The 21,842-nt window shown below is 48.8% G+C and overlaps 1 protein-coding gene across 2 annotated transcripts; it reads right to left on the reverse strand.

Annotated features, from left to right (window-relative positions):
- Positions 1 to 8,927: 8,927 nt before the first annotated feature.
- On the reverse strand, positions 8,928 to 11,128 carry LOC136533716 (uncharacterized). Of its 2 annotated transcripts, XM_066526252.1 has the most exons (3): positions 10,147 to 11,128; positions 9,788 to 9,919; positions 8,928 to 9,647 (listed from the first exon to the last, which is right to left on the reverse strand). In XM_066526252.1, the coding sequence occupies exons 1-3, from the start codon at positions 10,654 to 10,656 to the stop codon at positions 9,477 to 9,479; spliced, it is 813 nt and encodes a 270-aa protein (XP_066382349.1). In that variant the 5' UTR covers positions 10,657 to 11,128; the 3' UTR covers positions 8,928 to 9,476. The 2 variants fall into 2 exon arrangements, with proteins under 2 accessions (XP_066382349.1, XP_066382350.1); XM_066526253.1 differs by lacking the exon at positions 8,928 to 9,647 and having other exon boundaries at positions 9,799 to 9,919; positions 10,004 to 11,128.
- Between the last annotated feature and the right edge of the window lie 10,714 nt (positions 11,129 to 21,842).

Consider the following 21,842-nt stretch of genomic DNA (forward strand, 5'->3'; position numbering starts at 1 on the left):
ATTATTAGTTTCTATTGTAATTTTGAACATATCCAACAAAAAATTAGTGATAACATATAAAGTTATTTACTTGTCTCCATTGGGTCGAATCAGCGGGCGTCTCCCAAGAGGTATTGGTCACCTCGGGAGGGTCGAGGGACCTCGCAACCACAGACACGATGAACTTGAGGAAGAGGTACCCCCTGTCTCCTCCTCCCATCCCTGCCTCGTCCTCCACCCCTGCCTCCTCCTCCACCCCTGCATCCTCCTCCACCTGTACCTCTTCCTCCACCTATACCTCTTCCTCCTCAGAGGATGAGTGAGCGGAAGGTAACTCAGACGGCGATGAAGGTATAGGCGACGGTGGCCTCGTCTTGCCTCCACCCTTCCTTCGACCCCTGGGTCTACCCCGAGGTCTCTTCCCGGATCCCTCAGCTGCATCGACCCTTTACGCGTCGATGTCGCTTTTGAGTAAAGCGACGCTATCCTCTTTATACCGCCCACCATTGGTCAATCACCTGCAATTAAAAAGAGTAAACCAATTAGCACAGATAATACATTAAAATAGATGCAAAATAAACAAAACATACTTAGAAAATAACATGGTATGAGAAATAATAAATCAATTAGCATGGATCATACATGTATTAGAAATAATCATCATGATCGGGATTAGCTAGATCATAAGTCTCATCATCACTATCATGCATGTCGATATAATCATCCCCATGCTTCGAAGGAGGAATGTCGTCATCACCGTCATCGCTTAGATGTAATCGCTAAAGTAATTCTAAGTCCTTCACATTCTAAACCTCGTCTTCGGCGTCCTCATCAGCACCACTTTCATTGTCTGCTTCCATACCCTGAGCTTCGGTTAAGTCTATCTCAAAACTCCCTTCGAGCCCATGTTCTTGAAAGAACTCTCCGTCATATGTGTTGGGGTCTATGTTGTAATCTTGATTGTTTGGGATAGGTAGTTTACCGTGTGGTGATACCTTGTACACAACATCCCAACCCTTAAGACAGTCTACAGTTTGGCACAGGTATGAGAGATAATAAACTTGCGTAGCCTATTGAGCCACAATATAGACATTATCTCCTGGTAAGACGGATGATTGTCGAATTTTGACTAGCCTAAGATTAGGGGTCCGCCTCACTACTTCAGGATCAAACCAATGGCATTTGAATATAATGGGATTAAGAGGTTTGCAACCATGAAACACAAGTTTGTATATTTCTTCAATTCTTCCATAATACTCAACCCCATCTAAGCCTTGCGTAAAACTCTGGTATTTGTGGTTCTTCGATTGGTCTGACTCTGCTCGTGGCTTGTTATGTGAAAGCGATATCCATTCACGTCATAACCGATAAATGACCAGACCCTATAGGCACAACCATCGGCAACCTGTCTCAACTCGACACTCTATTCGTGGAGCTCTTATCGGATGTGTCGAAGTGGATTTCGGGTCCATCGTTCGTGACGGAGTCGGCATAACCCGCATAGGGCATCCTACTGCTCCTTACCCGTCTCTTGGCAGTGGCCTAAGCGGTTCAATCGACTTGGGTGACCCGCTGGCCTCTCCTCGATGGAGATTCCACCAGTGGGCCCATCCAAACCCTTCCTAGGAAGGCAGAGGCTAAAGCTCAGGGTGCGGGCAAAAAAACTCTGATCATGCTGGTGAGCAAAAATGTCGTAGCTGCTGAGGCATAGGTTTCTTGCGGTCCGACCAGTTTTACTCAGTGTTTGTTTCCGCAAACCTTGCCTTTACGGTTTTCAACATGATAAAGGGTCGGGCATAGAGAATGTCTACCGAATAGACATACTCTTACCAGCCCCTGAGTGAGGCCCGAACCCCTTGCCGTTACTGGGGTCGGGCGTCGCTTAAAGATCATGGAGTCGATAGCGAAACTAATAATAGGAAATTTGCGTAAATTAAGGGTGATCCATCTCTCGGTAGTGGCCCGAGCCATTCGATCGACTTGGGTGACCCGCTGGCATAGGACTTACCTTGATGGCTTGAGTGACGAGTTTGGGGAGCTCTTACCGGATATGTTCGAGTGGAATCTGAGTTCGTCGTTCATGACAGAGTCGGCATAACCCGCATGGGGCATCCTACTGCTCCTTACCCATCTCTCGACAATGGCCCGAGTCATCCGATCGACTGAGGTGACCTGCTGACATAGGACTTACCTGCAGAGATAGAGGATGGGATCATCCCCCCAAGAAATTAGTTAGGCGGCGAACACGTAATAAGTGGACAAGCTCTTAAATTTCGTTATGGCTAAACAGATTTTTAGCCCTTCTCCCCTTTTTGTATAAAAAGGTTAATGCGTTTCGACCCTATCCATCATTAAGGCTGTAAAGCCCAGGGTACGTGTGAACAAACTCTAATCACATGGGTGAGCAAAAATGCCGTAGCCGCTGGGACGTAGGTTTCTTATAGTCCGACCAGTTTTACTCAGTGTTCATTTCCGCAACCCTTGCTTCTAGGTCTCAATGTGAGAGAGGGCCAGGCACATAGAATGTTTGCCAGGTGGATATGCTCTTAAACATGTACCAACTCTTTCCGTAGTTAAGGCTAAAAAGCTCAGGGTGCGGAAAAAACTCTGATCAAGCTGGTGAGCAAAAACGTCGTAGCCACTGGGGCGTAGGTTTCTTGCAGTCCGACCAGTTTTACTCGGCATTCATTTCTGTGAACCTTGCCTCTAGGTTTTTAATCGTGAGAAAGGGTCAGGAACGACGACTATTTCAGAAAGGGTATATATACCCCTATCAGCCCCTGAGTGAGACCCGACCCCTTGTTGTTGCTGGGGTCGGGTTTCACTAACGATCAAGAGAGACGATAGCAAAACTAGTAGGAGAAAGCATCTCTTGTTTTAGAAATGTTATCCTTAGTTTTTGTACGTACCCCCTCCCTAGGATCTGAGCCAGTAGGTGGGTCTGCTGAGCGTAGTATTGACACCCTTCGTAGGTGCGCACAATATGATCAGCGTCGGCTACCACGGTCGGCCAGTAGAAGCCTTGTTGGAACATATTTCCGACTAGGGTCCTAGGTGCAGCATGGTGCCGTAAACCCTACCGTGGATATCACTCAGCAACTGCTTCCCTTATTGGAGCCTCCGGACAAGAACCGCTTCATGAGGACGCTGTCCTTGTATAGGTGCTTGACAGGGAAAGCATGGTTCGGGCATGACCCTTCGAGCAGCTTCTCGAAGTGGTCCAAGGTACCCTCGGTGGGCTTTTGACCCCCCTTGTGGTCGGGGGTGGCCACGAACGAGCCCTTGCGTCGCTGCTTGTTCTTCTTCTTGTTGGGACGGTTGGAGGCGCCTTCGCCGGCATCCTCATCTCGCTTCGTCTTGTCTTTGAGGCGGTTGAAAATTGCCCTGACCGCCTCCTCGCCTGAGGCATGGATGGTGGTGATGTCGAGGAGCTCCTTGGTGGTTCGTGGGCACTTACATCCCAACTTGTGAACCAGGGACTTGCAGGTGGTCCTAGATAGGAAAGCTCCTATGACATCGGTGTCGGCGATGTTGGGTAGCTCCTTGCACTATCAGGGATAAGCGGTAGATGTACCCACTGAAGAGTTTCCCTGGACTTCTATCGGCAGTTTTTGAGATCCCATGGGTTCCTAGGACGTGCGTATGTGCCCTAAAAGTTTCCCACGAAGATCTGTTTTAGGTGAGCCCAACTTTGGATTCGGTTGGGCAAAAGGTGTTCCAACCATGTTCGAGCTAAATCGGCCAGGAATAATGGAAGATTGCTGATAATGAATTCACCATTATCCGCTCCACCGGCTTAGCAAGCAAGCCGATAATCCTCGAGCCATAGTCCAGGGTTCATTTCCCTAGAGTATTTCAAGATATTGGTCGACGGTCGGTACCACGGTGGGAAGATGGTGGTGAGGATGTGTCGTCCAAAGGCCTAAGGTCATGGTAGGTCAAGGCTTGGGCTTCGGTGCTCGCCTGCTGTCGTAGCATCCGCCACGACGAGGGTGGTAGCCATGGCTAGCCTCCTCCCTCGCATCATCGTGGGTGCACCTACGAACATCGAGGGTGTCGCGTGCGTCACGTTGGAGGCCGAGACGTTCATGCGCTGAGACCACGATGCACGGCCTGCCGCCTTGCTACACCTGGTGGACCGACACGTCCTTGTCGGGTCGCCCTAAGGATGTGCGTTGGCTTGCGTCGAGTTTGTGTCGTTGGGACAACGAGCTCTTAGCCTGCTGCGTAGCCGCACGCTCGAGTAGCGTGCGAATCTCACGATGGGCCCGACGATCCTCAGGCGCCGCGGTCCCTGGAAGCCCCCAGAGCAAGGCCGCCATAGCAGCGATGTTCTGGCTTGCCCGAGCAAAGTGTGGGAGGGCTTCATCATCCTCAATGATCCTTTGGTTCACATCATGGGCCATGGCGCGCGCACGCCCCCCATCTCCGTGGTGCTTGATCTTTCGCTCGAGCTCCACACGTTCCTGCTTGAGCTAGAGTCGTGCTTCCTCGAGCTCTTGGTGCTGGGCCTTCAGCTGTTCTACTCGTAGGCAAGGTGGGGCCCCTGCATCCCCCTCGAGCTCATCGTCGAGGTCATTTGTTGGGGTAGCCTCTCCCCCATGGATGCTTTCGATGTATCCCTCGGGGGTACCTGTCATGAAACATTCACACGAGGGGTGATGGCTCCCCCTGCTGGAGTCAGAGTTGGAGGATGACTCCGATTCTCCTACGAGGTCATGGAAAGATTCCGTGATATATTCGGTCATCCCCATGAACTCGTCGTTCGTAGGGGATGGAGCCGTGCGTTGCACCACCAGGCTGCTAACGGTCTCTGCAGTGTTGCATAGACCAAACAGGAGCACTGTCGGGGCACTCCGGATGAGGTATTCTAGGGAGAGCAGCTCTCCTCCGGCAAGCTATATCATGACGTTGGTGAACGAGAAGGTGAGGTGGCGCAGGTCCCCCCAGGACGATCAAGGTCCTAGGAAGGCGCCGAGCTGGCGCTCTAGCCTCCCGTAATCGAAGCCGAGGAGCTAGTCGCTCCCGAGGGTGCGGGCCTCTGGTGCGTGCAGCTGTAGCTCCTCAAGCGCCTCGGCAATCGCGTCGAGGCCGGTGAAGTGGAGAGGTTGGACGGCGACGGGAGCCTATACCAACTCTCCCTCCATCATGACGATGAAGTCAAGGTTTTCGAAGCGCACATGCAAGCCCGGGAGCCAGCTGATGCCGTGACTAGCCATCCAAGGCCTGAGGTGGACGTTGAGATGCGCAAAAGGCCCTTACCTAGCGCGCCAACTGTCGGTGTTTCGAGTTACCAACTAGTAAATTTCTAGTATTGCGCGTCTGGCTCGGATGGTGTGCTTTGAGGATACGATGTTTATACTAGTTCGGGTAGAAAGTCCCTATGTCTAGTTTGTCGTTGCTGCTCATGTTACTAGCACTAAAAGTTTGTAGTATGGGTTACAAATGAGCGAGAGAGGGAAATGATCCAAAGTCTCTAGTGAAAGGAGTGAACGAGTACTGAGAGCTCAATTGCTGCTCAGCCATGTGTTCGTGTCATGCTCTTGTATTTTTATCTCGTGGTTTGGCTTCATGCGGATCTAGATCCCCCTCACGGGGCGCCCTATTTCCCCTTTTATAGGTGAAGGGAAAGCGCGGGTTACAACGGAGGAAAATGAGAAGAATGAGAGAGAGAGAAGAAGGCTTCTAGGATCACCGGGTCCTTCTCCTTCATGCGGGTCCCGCCGATCCTATAAACATCAACAGGGATGGCTCCATGTCGTGGCCCTGTTCGTCACTGACGCCATGCGTAGGCGTCGTATGCCGGTCATGGCGTTCCATTCCGCCCCGACAGACGTCGTGGTGAACTAACGCGCCTATCAGCATTCGTACGAGGGTTAGGCAGAACAACACTGGCACTCCCAACGCTGTTCTTGATGTGAATCCTCAGGTATGGCCCATCATGGCCACGGGTTACATCGAGGTGTGCCAGTCTCTTCCCTGGTGTTAGAGTTTTAACCCAGGCCCATACACTTGGACCTAAAGTGGTTGGCGGCGGTATGGGTCCCTGTCGGACGAGATGGAACCCACGTCCTTGGGATCAGGCGAGACAGAGTCTGCACCCAAGGGTCGGGCAAGACGGGGCATGAACCCAAGGGGTTGAGCGAGATGGAGCCCGAACCCAAGGGGTCAGGCAAGACAGAGCCCGCAGCCTTGGGCGAGACCCCTGCAGCCTTGGGGTCGGGCGAGACGGAGCCCGCACCCAAGGGGTCAGGTGAGACGGAGCACGAACCCATGGGGTTGGGAGAGACGGAGCCCACGGCCTTGGGCGAGACCCCCGCAGCCTTGGGGTCGGGCGAGACGGAGACCGCGTCCTTAGGGTCGGTCGAGACGAAGCATGAACCCAAGGGGTCGGCGAGACGGAGCCCGCGGCCTTGGGCGAGACCTTTTAATACGTCTTGCTCCATCTGAGGAAGTCAGCATGGGCGCTAACCTCCTTGCTTTGGGTATCCCTACTATCGATACCCGACAGTAAGGGTATATTTTTTGTCATTTTTTATTTTAACTATCTATAGTTTAACCACGTGCTGCATAAGTGGCCATGGCCCAATAAAATCCGTGGCGCAAGGATCCATTATCTATTCCTTTTCACTATTTTACCTCCATTTCCATATTCTATAACTCTTCGGAAATGCTTGGAACAGGGCGTCTGACCCGCACGGATGCCGCTTCCCAGACCGCAGATATCACCATGCCTTTTGTTCGCTCCCGCCCCACCACGCCATCCGCTCGCCCCCACCCCACCGTGCAATCCGCTCGCCCCTGCCTGCACCATCCGCTCTCTCCTGCCCGTGCCACATGGCCCTATTGCCATCCGCTCCCTCCATCCCCCCGTGTGCCCCATCCCGCGCCACTGCACGTAGCTCCCCCATCCCGCGCCACGTCCTCTGCCGTGCCATGCCCCATATTCCCCATGTGCCCCTCTCTGTCTTGTCGCCTTCTCCACCGAAGCGACCTATTGCGGCCTTCTCCACCTTAGGGCCGACGAGCCTCCATTCCCATGCAGCAAGGTGATGTTGCACTGAAAGCGCATATTGCAAACGTATGTTTAAGGTGTTTCAGATGTTTTAGAGATATGTTGCAAGTGTTTCATATCGGTGTTGCAAAAGTAGATCAGGATATTGCACATGTTGCAATGGCTATGTACATATGTTTTAAGTGTATGTCCCAAATGTTTCATCTGTATCAGACGTATGTTGCAGGCAAAAGTAGATCTGTATATTGCATATATACACGCATGTTGCAGGCAAAAGTAGATCTGGATATTGCATATATACACGCATGTTGCAAGCGTATGTTTCAAGTGTTTCATATGTATGTTGCAAGTGTTTCATCTGGATGTTGCATTTCTTTGCAATTGTTTTCAAGTTTTTGTCAGGTGTTCTGATGCATGTTTCAAGTGTTTCATTTGTCTTCTTTTGTATGTTGCAACTATTGTATATGAATGTTTCAAAAGTAGATCGGATGTTGCACATGGGATGCAGGCTGGCGTTTGGGGCGGCTGGCGATGCAGGCGACGTTTGGGGCGGTGCGCGCCCGCTGCTAGGGCGCTTGCTCACAAGCCCGACACGCTGGGTGCTCGGTCGCTCGCTGAGCGGGTACCGCCTGATGCTAGTGCCCCGGATCGGACGTCCGAGCGCGTTGCAATCTAAAATCTTGGTACAATATGTATCTCCTGCATTCTTAAAACATAATGTCTATTTGGTTTTGACCTACTTTTATTCAAGCAAAACTTTTGTATTTTTATTCTATGAATATATTAATGGCTTACCAGCTGAACGATTATGTTACGTACTTGAAACATTTTTCTTCTTGTTAGTTGGAAACAATGTTTTCTATCCTACTAAAACACCTATTTTACCTTGAATACTTTTTATTGTCTGGCTAATGCAATAATTCCATTGTACCGCCACATTCTTCGTTTCAGATAATTGTTTCTGTATATCATCATGGTTTTTCTCTGAAAAATTATATAAATATATTTTTTGAAATCTTATCTAGACAAATTTAAAAAATACAAAAATGTTTTAAATTCTTTTTTTTGAAAAGGCACAAAATTCTTTTGTGGACGACGCTTCAAATGTTGTGGAGGGGGCCATAGCGGCGCTTCGTTATAGATAAATGTACTTGTGTTGCCTTCTTAGCACATGCTTCATGAATAGGAGCCCCTAAACTAAACTACCACGTCACCACAATAATCGTGTAAGAGCAACTTCAACACGAGCTCTCAAATTAACATGATATTTTTGCATCTACTTTAGTAGGAGTCTTTAAGAAATTAGAGTCTTCAAATCTATTCCAATAGACACTAGCATATTGGACTCACTTGTCATTCCCTATTCTTCCCTCTTCCTCGCTCTCATCGACTGAGCTACGCACGCTGGCCCTAACGGAGCAGAGGAGCATGCTCTCATCGGCACATTGTATGCTAAAAGTTATTTTAGCTTTTTTTTTCTATCTAGACACATCGTATATCTAGGCCAATACATAAAGCTATGTACCTTGAAAGCCAAAATGACTTATAATTTGGAACGGATAGAGTATATATTAACAAATTTAGAGTTAAATTCATTGCTACTTTATTAGTTGCTCAAAATCATCATACATTTGAACGCAAAATGCTGCAATCACGACATTTATAACTTATCACGTGTTGAATGAAATGGATTTATAAGCAAAAGCTAAGCTACCTTAGAAGATTTCAGCGATGAGAAGGATCATGTGATTCATGTGTATACCAAATTCATGTAGCATAACTGATAGTAAATTGGCTCTAGTAAATCAAATCAGAAAGGCCAGTCTGCCATCGACTAGAACGGACTAGAACAAACTATCTAGTTATTAACCCCAACAATGGGAAATCAAATAATGTTCATGTATGTAATGATCTATCAAACAGATTATCCAGCAAAAAATTAAGACCTGTTTCAATCGTATGCACAACTGGACGGCCAAACGATCAGGTCTGACGACTAGCACATTTGGAAGCACTTTGGAGGTTCAGCTACACCTATATGGGAAGTCAAAAATTGTTTCCAATAATCATTAACGACTTGATAACAATAGCAAAGCCCGGAACATTTAGTACTCTGTCACAAATAATCTACTCCATATGTGTGCACAAAAGTTCATAGTGCACAACTGATAAAATTGGTTTGCATAATCGAATAATAAAGGCCAATAATGTGCCACCTAGCTAGACTCTAGAGAAACTCATCACTTGAAATCGTCGCATTGGCAGCTACATGATGATCTGCCAAAGGGATCATCTATAGCTAAATTGTGGATGTGTTCCATGGGTACGCGACTGGACAGACAGCGACTAATCACGAAGTGAAATCTAGCACCTCGAGAAGCTCGGATGTTCAGCAGTAGCTTCTTACGCTGATTCACAATCCATTTCCCCTTGTAACAATTGTAAGGAGGGAGGGACCATAAACTTCATTGATTCTAGCACTCTAGCATTCGAGAGAAAGAACCTGATCAAGCTCTTCCGACCTCCTGCCCCGGTAATTTCTCAGCTCCAACACCTTCAGATGTGTGTCAAGGCATTCAAGCGGAACATTATTGCGACGCGCATTCTTGAGCTTCCCCTTTACATTAACCGAATCACCATAATGATGGAGTTCCTGAAAAGAAGAAATGGAGGGCATGAGCACAATATCAGAAGCGGGTCAATGCAGTATGATTAACTATACGAGTGATCAAAACGAGCAGTTGTGCAATCAGGTTTACGCAAAGATTAAATAAAAAGTCAACACCAGCCCACCATGTACAGCTTCTCCACGCACGGAAAGCATTTCAACAAGTCAATAACAACATCCAGATCACGGGGACTGTCGAGGGCTAAAATCTTCACAGTGCGGATCATGCTAGATGCGCCAGCAGCGGGTACCATTCCCTGAAACAAACAAGTAAAAATTCAGAGAAATTTTGTGGGTGCAGCAGGCCAACAGCATAGCATATAGGAGAGTATAACACAAACACTTGATGGATCGAAATGCAAGGCTGCCTAGGGCATAAGATATGTGGCCGGGTACAGCTATTGAGAACTGTGGTTCCCATCTCAAATTCAGAGATTTTGTCAGACAGATATTCCAGTGTCTTTAGTCTGGGCGCATGGATGACCTGGATCCGGACGCCAAGCCATAGTTCACGGGGGATGAGCCTTTCCAGCATCGGAGCGTCCTCGACGACGACCTCAGCACCATCTGACACGCCAAGGCTCCGTAGCGTCGGGGACCTGATCACGAGGCGACCGTAGCCTTCGTTCTTGTGCAGCACCAAGCTCTGGAGCGCAGGGCACGCGGACAGAACAGCATGGAGGGCGGCGTCGGAGAAGCTGACGTGCTTCAGGGTAAGCTGCTCGAGGTTGGGGAACTCGAGCGCGCGGCCGGCGGCGTCCGTCTCCGTCTCCGCTGGGAAGACGAGCCTGTACGGGTTGTAACTGTAACAGCAGGCAGCGGAGCATATGGTGAGCACGCGCAGGGTGCGCGCGAAGCGGAGCAGGGACGCCATCGGCGGCGGGTGGCGGCGGCCACCCGGGACGACGTTGACGGGCTTGTAGTAGAGCTCGAACTGCCGGAGGCTGTCGAGGCAGGGGGACCGGCGGCGGTGGGACAGCAGGCCGTCGACCATCGGGAAGTCGTGGAACTGGCCGAGACAGGTGAGCGAGACGCGGCGGGCGGGGCCCGGGTGCGCTTGCAGCGCGCCGACGACGACGGCGTGGGCCGAGGGTCCACGGCTGCGGATGTGGCGGCGACCGTGGCCTCGAAGTTGAGAGGCGCCGACGCCGAGCGCCACAGCGGGCGCCACCGCCGGGACAGGATCTGCGTGCGCGCGCCGTCCTTGGTGGGCAGCAGCGTGATGATGCTGCCCAGGACGTCGTCGTGGAGGGAGCTCAGCAGATCGACGTCGACGTCGACGCCTGCTGCTACTGCCTCGCAACCACCGCCGGCACCGTCATGTCCTCTGACGGGTTCGGGACCGGGCGGCGGTTGTTGCTGGTGGCGGGACTGGCTGCCTTTTGGCCTTTGCGGCCTCCGCCTCTTGGGAGGCGGCGGCATCACATCCATGGCCGCACTGGGAAAATGGGGCTTTTCTGGATGGAAGAAGATGCGCAGATGCGGAGATAATGCATCGATCTGATCGGTGATCGGATCGAATTCCGCCGTCATCGTTTCCGATATATATGTGGGATGGATGGGGTGGTAGCATTGGGATATGGGAAGTTGAGATCCTGCATCAGCAGCCTCTTGGTTCTGTTGAGATCCTGCAGGCCCGAGCCGACGCCCAACTGACAACCTGAGAGCAGCAGTATCACAGTGAGAGAGAATATTGGGCCTGATTTGTTTCCTGTTGGTGAACAGGGACCGCATCGCTTTAGCCAGGCCCATCTTGGACAGGTCCAGAACATGCAAGGCCAGCCACAGGATGCATTTTCGGCGCTTAGTACGTGGACCCAATTTTTAGGTAAAAGCTATCCTTCACTCGAGTGATTTGAACCTTTTCCTCACTTGAATTTTTCTACCCAATCCAAGGATGCCACATGGTCATCTTCTCCAAATCCGGTGGCCTCAGAAGGGGGCTTTGGGGGAGGTAGGCCGGCTAGGCGGTGGAGACGGCGGTTGGGCTGGCGGCGGTGGAGGCGGAGTGGCGGACGGGCCAGGTCGGATGGGGGTGCCATGGCCGTAGCTCGTTGTGGAAGCCGAAGATCGGGGAGGGAGAGAAGGAGGCCACCGCGGCCGCGCTAGGGTCGGCGGGGCGGTGGGCGGCGGCGGCGGCGGCGGCGGAGGCGAGAAGGAAGATGAACAATGATTCGTGAGGAGGAAGATGAACGATAATTCAGATCCAATTTTTACGTTTCTCGGGGATCCTGGTTGGGGTGTAGGATTTGCATCTCCGGAGCCTAGCCCAACTGCTTGTTCGGTTTCAGGGAATTTGCCATGCGCGCCAGATGCATGTCGCCAGTCGTCAGCCTCGGTGCAAACGACCCTCCGAACCCTCGCGCAACTGTTGGGGTGCAAGGATCTGCCTCTCCGAACCCTTGTCCAACTATTGCTACAGTAACCAATCGCCCCACCAGATTTGTTTGCATCCACGAGACAGATCCGGCCGCATAAGGCCTTGTTCGTTTTCTTGGGAATGAAACTGCAGTAGGAATGGTCCTAGGAGGGGATCAAGTGAGATCCAGGTGATTTGGTTCCGGATGTCAAGAGACGAGGAAGCAAACCTGGCCGTAGATCACATAGAATGTCCAAGACTGGTCGGATTCTATTCCAGGCCAAGCTTAACCGAACGGCAATCTTTGTTGGCCGGGTTTTTGTTCCAGGTCGTTCTGAACCAGGCGGATTGGGTCTCGTTCCGGGCCGTTCCGTGAGAAACGAACGAGGCCTAAGTGAAACCAATCAGACCCGAAAGAATTGGCTCCGCTTTTTCAACGAATAAATAAACAGTTTATATATCCTTATATTCATTCATATATTGGCAACACATCTGCATCACGGCAAGAGTGGTTTCAGTGCAGTAAGAGCAACTCTCCAAGAGACTAGGTACAATTAGATTCCAAAATGGTAAAATTTAGCCATTATAAAAAATAGAAGATCCATCCAAAAAATGATCATTTCAATAAAGATGCAGTCTCAACTCTCAATGCATATGGACTCATAAGCGGATGGCCGCTACAAACCGTGACAATTAGTTCATGCTGTCATTGATGCTCCCCTGCAGGTTTAAACGCTACCCGGAGCTGGAGTTTCCCTGATGTGTATTAGCCTTTTGGTCTTGTCCACTAGGTCGCGCATCGGCAAACTCTCCACGATCACTCCTTGGCCACCAAGGAAGGCCCTGTACTTCTCCAACCTGGACGGGGTTCCTTTGATTGACCACCTTGGCCCTCTTTTCTCAGAACATATTTACGCACTAGCTTGTGCTGAAGCCATTGACACCACTACAGGTTAAAGCCACAGGCTTCCAAGATTATTGTTTGCATCCCTTCCGAGTTAACTGTACATGTCAAAGGCCTTTGCAAAGTCCAGTTTGATGACCAGCGCGAGGCCCTTCCTCTACTGATAGCATTGCATCATGGTGAAACATTTGTTACCACAAAGTATTAAAGATATGAAGGCACGCCGAATCGGCGGCCTCCCAGGGTGTCCACGTACGTTCTGTTTAGATGGTGCGTTAAATCGAAATTCCATGGCTCAGATAGAGCGCGTCACAACCGGCCTTCCTCCATGCGTTCGGCATTGGACAGATGAAGCAGGTGGACAATCGTACGTGGCACGCAAATGGACGGTGGCGCGTAGCAGGGGACGGTGGATTCTCAGCATGCATGGCCGGTGCCTAATTAGCATGGTGGTCGGCGCGCATGCGAGTACGCGTGCGTGCATGCTGCTGAGCCCTTGCTTGCTTTGCGTGCATGCATAAACTATCTGTTTATGTGTGTGGATGCACTGTTGCCACTTGCTTGTTTGTAGCGCGTGCATCTGTGACTGTGAGCCACGAGTGAGTTTTCCCCCGCCGCCTCCTTCCTCCCTCTCTCTCTCTCTCTGCTGTCGACCTCCTGTCTCTTTGCCTCTCTCTCTCTCCACGCGGCGGCGCATCCAGGCGGATAGGACGAGGCGGCAGCGCGGATGGCGCGGGCGGCACGGTGGCACCTCTCTCTCTTCCTCTCCCTCTCCCTCTCTCCAGATCTGCGACCGCATCGGTCGGCCTCCGGCGCACCGGCGTGGCCAGGCCCCGGCGTTGGGCGCAGCCGCCTCCCCTCCCCCCGCTGAGCGCATCTCTCTCTCCTCGCGCGCCTTCGCTTTCGGGGGTGGCGGCGCGCAGCCAGGCCGTGAGTGCCGGTGGATCCCCGTTACGTGTGCGCGGCGCACCAGCATAAGCGCCCGGGGTCCGTGCCTCCGACACGGCGCCAGCGGCTAAGCGGGGACCGCCGGTGGCCGCAGCTCCCCCACGGCGGCGGCTGGTGCAGGTGGTCTACGCGGCTCCACTGTTTGCTCCCGTTGTTTGCTCGCATGTTGGCTCCCAGCCCCCCAGCACAGCAGCGCTCCGGCGTGGGCGAGGTTCTGCAGCTGACGCTTCGGCGAATATGCAGTCTGCTTCATGACTCCCCGGCTCCCATCCCTTTCTGTCTCGCAGGGCATCTGCTAGCCGGCCGCTCCGGTGACTCCATGGCCATATCCGTCGATCTACCCACCAGATCCTGTGCCGGTGCCAGTGAGGTCATTGCTGGCAGCTAGGTTTGACCTCGCCCAGGTTAGTTATCACACCATCGTCCTCGTTGTCCTTCAGATCTGCCTCTCTCTCTTCCTCTCCCTCTCCCTCTCTTCAGATCTACGGCGCATCGGTCGGCCTTCGGCGCACCAGCGTGGCCAGGCCCCGGCGGTGGGCGCAGCCGCCTCCCCCCCCCCCCCGCTGCGTGCATCTCTCTCTCTCGCGCGCCTTCGCTTTCGGGTGGCGGCGCGCCGCCAGGTCGTGAGCGCCGGCGGATCCCCGCTGCGTGTGCACGGCGCACTAGCATGAGGGCGGCCGGGGTCCGTGCCTCCGACACGGAGCCAGCGGCTAAGCGGGCACCGCCGGTGGTCGGACCGCGCCGCGTTTTCCGTTTCTAGCGAGGGGCTCGCGGTTGGCGTGGAGGCACTCAAGAGCTCCATCCGGGGCCTCGACGTGGGCGTGGGTCGGCCGCGCGGAACATGGCCACCTCGCTGCGCGGACGAATCACGTCGTGTCCTCTTCCTCCCCCCCGGCGGCTACGGGTTCAGATGCGGCAGCTGCGCGGACCGGTGGCCCTTGCTGGCGGCAACGGCGCTTGGGTCACGACCGGCCTCGGCTACAAGCGCTTCCCTCATCTTCATCTGCCCAAGCTTGGTACTCCCCAAGGTCTACCTTGCCGCTGTCTTCGAGTAGATCGACGCCGTCCAGGTTCATGTCCTTCTTCTCAGTCTGGATCTGGGGTTCAATCTCGATGGGGTTGTTGCGGCCTTCTTGATTTGGTTAGGTTTTGACTGACATCTCTGTGTTTGCTTTTCCTGAGGCCCTGAAGCTTGCCGGGAACACCGTCGAGGATCCACATGGTCGTCACTGATAAAGGTCAGCACAGGTCTACCACTAATGATCCTTTGTCCTCTCATCTATTTGTTCATATTTGCAGATATAGGTTGCTCAAACCGATTACAAAAACAATCTTAGTAACTAAGCGCTCTGGGAACCCACTTTTAATTTCCACAAACTTTCCTCCATGTTCTATTTGTTTTGTTTTTCAAGCAGTACATCTACTTTATCAATTTGTGAACAAATTGAGCTCGTACATGGTTGTGATAGTTACCTCTGAAAAAGAAGAGATGGTTCATGGATTCATTGCGGCACCGTCTATTCTTGGCTATATGAGAAGCATCTTTATTAATGCCTTCGAACTGCTGAACGTATGGACATGAATCCACTGCCTATCTATCTCTGCATATTTAAATATTTAAGTGCTTCCTAATATCCTAACTGATTTGTTTTTCCAGATGGAAAGTGACCTATCAATTGCCTTGTAGATGTTGGATTTCCTACACCTTAAATGCAGACATGTCACATGGCGCTTAGTATTTCCATCAGTTTTATTTATTCACAGGTTTTTGGTCTACATCCATTTGTATATCCAAATTTGTTCCCTTTCATGTCATTCACAATTTTCCTACTGTATGATTATAAACCTCAATACATGATACATGGTCTATATGGTTTAGTTTCCATATTGTTTATATTCTTTGCGACTTTTTGCTGCATGACCAAAAAGCTGGCTGGTGAACTCTATAATTATGCCTTTATGTTTCTATATGCATCTCTAATTTTGTAAATCTCTCTTATGTTGCTAAGGTTCCATTGATACCTTGATGAAAAATTATTTATCTGATTGTTTTCTGAAATACAAGAGTGGAATGTGATATACTGTCTCACATCTGGCGAATTATTGTTTGGTGTTAATATTTGACCTTCATTCACGGATTACAATTTTAGCATTTCTTTGTGATACAGAGCATGCTTCGGTGATACAGATGAGATTTGCAGTGCATTTCTTTGCTTTATAGACCGCTACGTTTCCCAATTTCACACTTGCTCAGCCATCATGTAGTCATGTGGTTTTAATTTAAATTGTCACATTCACGTTTCTTGAATGCTTGCAGGGAAATAAGTACCAAGAATACTTCTTCTGATGTTGAATACCAAAACTTACATACCTGGTGCAATGATTAATTGATAATCAAGATATTTCTTAGTTCATCCAAAGTGGGAGTAACTTGGCAGCAAGGATGCCAACTTCCTTATCCATGAAATTCTTTTGTCACCTGTTTCAAAGGTAAACCTATAGTAACTTTTCCCTTATTTGCCAAGCTAATCGGATGCACCTTGATTAGTGATCGCATATAACCCAGCAAGCCACAAGAATAAGTATATGCTTTTATCTGTTGCTATTTTTTTTATGATCTATCAGTAATTCCTATGTGTTGGACATCCTAATGCAATTCCAAAGTTGAAACTTGAGTCCTGGCCGTATGGGAGATGAGCCAAATAATCTATATGCAATGTATTATTTGATTTTCTTTGGTCACTTTTAATTCCCAGTGGTCGTTGGTCATATTGTTTTTAGTCAACTCACACCTTGGCCTTATTTTCCAAACAATTGCGATGCCACTTGTGATTTATGCAGCCTGTTAAGCCTTCTTTGTACATTTCCTTATCCTAACAAGTGCCCATGTCTCTGCCTGGACATTTCATCTGACTTCTGTAATTTAATGGCATAGAAATTATGTACATCACTGTACTCATGCCAATCTTTTTTATACAAGTATAGATCCTATATTTTTTTGATGCGATTCCACATTTGGTACATGCACAGACATATCATATATAATATCATGCCTATATCTTAGCAGCGTTGGAACGAGAACATGGCCACGTTCCATGTTCTGGGAACGTCCACGTGCAATGTATGATGACCGTGGTAACAATGCGAATGCATCATGTGTTTGTACTAAGACTAAAAAAGCAGTGTTAACAATGTGAACTGGAGTTACCGTTTCCAGTAGCTTGGTGTTGCATTACGTTTTCAGTTTCCACATGCCATGCCCAGAGTCTAGACCATCCAAATGGAATGGATTGCTTGGATAACTCACCAAGATATACATAATTTGAGGGAAAATTTCTCTTCCTCTCTTCCATGTTGCACGAGATGCACTTTTTCATCTATTTAGACAATTGTATGGTTCTTCACATCTGGCTTTACTTTAGCAGATGTCTGTTTCTATCTTCATTTTTAGAGACAGATTATTTTACATGTCAATTTAATTGGACAATTAGCTTCAATCCATATTTGCTTAGAACTGAACATTTTGTTCTACATGCAACTTTTCTTATTTGATCTGGTGCCACTGTACTCAGGGGCGGAGCTTGGAATGGGACAAGGAAGGTGCTTAATAATGAGATTAGATGTAAACCATACTTTTGGCGGTGTTAATCATGGTTATACGCTTTAATCAAGGTTCTATGCATATAGGGCTAAAAAGGGGAAACATGGGTGGCGGGTGGGGTGGGGGTGGGGGTGGGGGCTTTACAGCCCTGGCAACACCTGCCCTGTAATCCTGTTCTTGGTTGTGCTGTTGACATTCACTGTTATGTTTGCATGCTTAATGATTTAATTTGTACCCAGTTTTGTGTGTGTAAAACCTCTTATCTCTAAGATGGTTTCATGGTTCTTTTTTTTAACTTTCTTATTTTCATTTCTTTGCCAATGTTAGAAGAAAATGCTTTATTCTTGTTTGCCTGATACTGATACTCCGTAGAAGGGACAACACCTTACTTTTTCTGTAGTTTTTTTTCATTATGTGTTCATTCGAAATAATTTTGGGCCTTATATTTTTTTGTTGTAACCCATTTGGTATGCTGCTGATGTTGACTTCTCTCTTCATGTAATTGTAGGCCTAATCATGCAAGTTTTGGCTATCGTTGAGTCATGCTACCGATGATTGTTATAAGTGTTGATTGCAAGGATTTATAGACTATGGTCGTATCTTTGCTGGTTATGTAGTTGGATAAATGTACTGGATTTGTGCCTAGACAAAAATGCCTAGATAGATCCTATTTATTTTCCTATATCTATTTGTTATGTTTGTAACTAATAAGCTACAGAATGTTGTGACGAATTAATAGTTCTTATGTAATCGTGCTGAATTTCTACTCGACAATAGCATTTCTGAAATCTGTGACTTTTTCCTAATTGTTTGAATGTATTTTTGTTGGCCGGGATTTATATCCTTATGTCATCCAAATGGTGTCTGGAAATTCCTCCCCGATGGGGCTACAGTTACCTGGTGGGGAGAGGGCGGCATCGTGCGCGGAAAGAATTCCCTTTGGGGCTACTTTGGCAGTCCGGTTTCCCGCCGGGATCCCACCCTTTTCCCGGCGCCACGAGTCCACGGGCCATCCTCCCCCGTGGCAGATTGCCGTACCATTTGGAACCCCGAGTGACGGAGTTTTGGAGCCCAATTCCCTCTACTTTCCACGGGGAGAAATCCACGACCCAATTGGCCGGGAAGCGCTCTCCTCGCTCACCGCTCCCTCTGTTTCTCTTCCTCGCGTCGCCCGTCGCCGCCTCCGTCTCGCGTCGATGCCTCCATTTCTGGTTCTTGGGGTCGTCCGGTCTTGCGTCGGCCTCTGCCTCCTTGCCCGTGAGGCCTTCCTCCACCAGCTCCCTCGTGATCTACCCCTGGTTCCCAAAGGGCGACAGGGGAGAACAACATTTCGTGGATTGCCTCCACAGGGAAACTAAACATCGCAATTATAAGGTTTATAACCACCCTCATACCAGATGTTCGTTTGTTTCTTCACCCTCAGGCTCCACCAAGCACATCACCCGCAGCGAAGCGCGGGCAGCAGTGGCTAGTACTTTATAATGGCGGACACCAAATTCCTGGCCGCCGGCGACTTGAAGGCAGATCCATTTGATAGCAAGGTAGGGCTCCGTCACTTTTGTCCTCATTTTACTGGGTCGCGTCTCCACCTGTGGAACAGGCACAACTTCTCTCCCTCATGGAGGTCAGGCTTGTGATGTTCTTATTTGAAGCAGCTGTTCTTGCTTCTGGGTTATGCCCACCAGAGCAGCCCTCTTCTTTTTTTCTCACCCCTTCTTGCGACCTGTACCATGTCTGGACGAGGTGTAGGCCCCTAGCTTTTTTCCGATATAGATTTGTGTCCTTCCTGATAAATCTCATTCATTCTGTCAGAGTTTGGGTTTTTGGATGGGCTCTTTTACCATACGCGTTTTTGCAGATTTGTGCAACGCTCTCTTAATCCAGAATGATGCAGCTTGATTCGTTAAAAGAATTCCTTACATTTTTCTAATTACACGTCAGGTTGATTCATTGGCTCACGCCTCACGAGTGCTGCCTGCATGTGACCCCCAGAAACTTGCTACAAATGGTATATCATGGTTCACATCTTGGAGATGAACGGCACTTGACAGATCTGGCGTGCTGGCGCTGGACTAATCGGCGGCGCTCGTCATGAGACGAACCTAATGCTGGAATACGGGGTGAACAGTTAAGTTGGGGAAAAAGGCCAAAATCACTAGTATGCCTTTAATTAAATGGATTTAGTTCGCTAATTATATTATGATGATGATGAAGATTGACGGCTAGCAAAAATCACAACCAAAAGTACAAGCTTCTCCCCATCAACCACGGTAACAAAGCTCTAATTCTTTTCGTTCCAGAGCTCGGCACTGTTTTTAGGTTGGCAAAATACTGTTCGGCAGTTGCTGGTTTTCATCAGCTCGCAGGTATTTCAGCTCTTAGTTTCTTACAGGAGCAGCACCATGAAGCAACTTCATTCAGGAGCTTTCTGTTATCATGTTCCGAGCACTTCAGTCATATCTTTATTATCTTGCAACTGTCAGTGATCAGAGTAAGATTATTTAATTCGCTTACACTAGTTTTGCAGCTCAGTATTATTTTGCATAATAATTAGAGCTTTTGTTAGCCATCTCACTAGTGAGTTGCTTACCGGTGCTTATCGTGTTGCTTCCATGATGTTCTTAGAAATGCATATTGTTCCTAAGGTTAACACATCACTAGATGAGGTGTGTACCTTGGCGATTAGAAGAGAAACGTATTACGTTATAATTGAAATATAAGCTAATTCTTTCATCGCGAAGAATTTGTAGTGCTTTCTGTTCAAATCCTGGTTGCTTTTTTGGGTCAATCCTTCAGGCTTCAGTGACTAAAAAATAGTGAAAGGGTAAACAGTAGGTGAAGTTTTCTGATTTAAAATCGAGTAGATAATTGTTCGTGGATGAAGGGATACAACTGATGTATATGATCCCTAGCGTAGTGTTATTTCTAACAAAGTGAATCAATCAAGTAGTACGGAACGTTAGGTTCTCGCCGGAGAGGACGGCGTCCCTCCCGGACGCCGATGATTATAGCACCTTAGTTCATGGAACACACAACGCACTGGTGACCATAAGTCATGCGCGAGAATGGACACGATAGTTTGGTACTCTCAGATCTCCAAACATAGTTTTTTTTCTGGACTCTTCATTGACCTATACGTAAAATGATTAGGGGGCTTAAGCGTTTATGCCCTTGTTTTAAAACGAAATGGTGATTTGCCCTCATTTTTTATACTTTGTGATTTTACACTTGCTTTTTCAAACTGAAAGAAGAATTTGCCCTTATTCTGTGAACTACTCTTAACGGTGCTGAGATTTGAATGAAAAGACAAGTTTACCCAGGTGATTATGCCCCTGTTTTTGTTAAAGATCTTTGTGAAATTACTCCTATTTTCAAGATATAGATTTTAACAGATTTTGGTAGGAATGTTGGCCACAAAGTCAGAGATAGTTTGGTACACCTATTTTATTTTAAATCCGAAAAAATATCAATTTTTTTTTAAAATTTGACAGCATATATGTTCAGGTTTATACAAACACAAGCTCATGGATGGCTGTCACTTTTTAGCTCAAGAAAAAAAAACTAAAAAATGTATCCCTGCTGTCACTCCACTCGACCACAAGAGGAGCGTGTGGCCATCTCAATGGCGCTCGTGCCTGCCTGCCACGGGAAACTCCAAGATCTCGTCAGAGAGGGTGAATTGGCAGAGCGCAGCCATGCGGTCGGCGAACCATGGCCAGTTGGCCACTGCTAGGCGTCTGTGGATCTCAATGATGGTGCTCCCGAGCGCCCAGATGTCCGCCGCAGTCCCCTCTCCTCGCCGCGCGCACGAGCTTCCGAGGATGCTCTGCTCCCACCACAAGCTCGCGCAGCCGTCCGCCAAAGCGCCAGTTTGGTCTCCTGCCGTGCGAATGTGGCCGCCGCCTGGGTGCTTGTAACACTAGAAGAAACCAAATAGGCCCTAACTCTGCCATCTAGAATATGATTGATGTGAATCTCCTACGACTAAAAAGAACAAAATATAGATATTTTTTGGTATGCCATTTATTTTAGTTCGTTCGTCTGTCCACATCTGCGATCCCACGACATCTTAATTACTGATTGATCATGTCATTCTCCTTGATTGAATATTACCTGTCATGTGATAAAGGAATCCCGACAAAATAGAAAGTAGAAAATTATTGTGCTATCCATATACACATTGCATGTTTGCATGCACCAGCATACATGGCAACGAGCAAAAGGAAAATGAATTAACATAGAAGAAAAGAGAATTAAGACAAAAGAAACCTTTTGCATTTCTAAGAACCTTGCCAAATCTGCCTACATTTAATTACTTCCCCTTTTTGCATTTGCAAAAGGGACATTTTTTCCTCCTTTTATTTGGTT

Source organism: Miscanthus floridulus, unplaced genomic scaffold (genome assembly GCF_019320115.1).
Source record: "Miscanthus floridulus cultivar M001 unplaced genomic scaffold, ASM1932011v1 os_1123, whole genome shotgun sequence".
In the NCBI taxonomy this organism is placed as follows: domain Eukaryota; kingdom Viridiplantae; phylum Streptophyta; class Magnoliopsida; order Poales; family Poaceae; genus Miscanthus; species Miscanthus floridulus.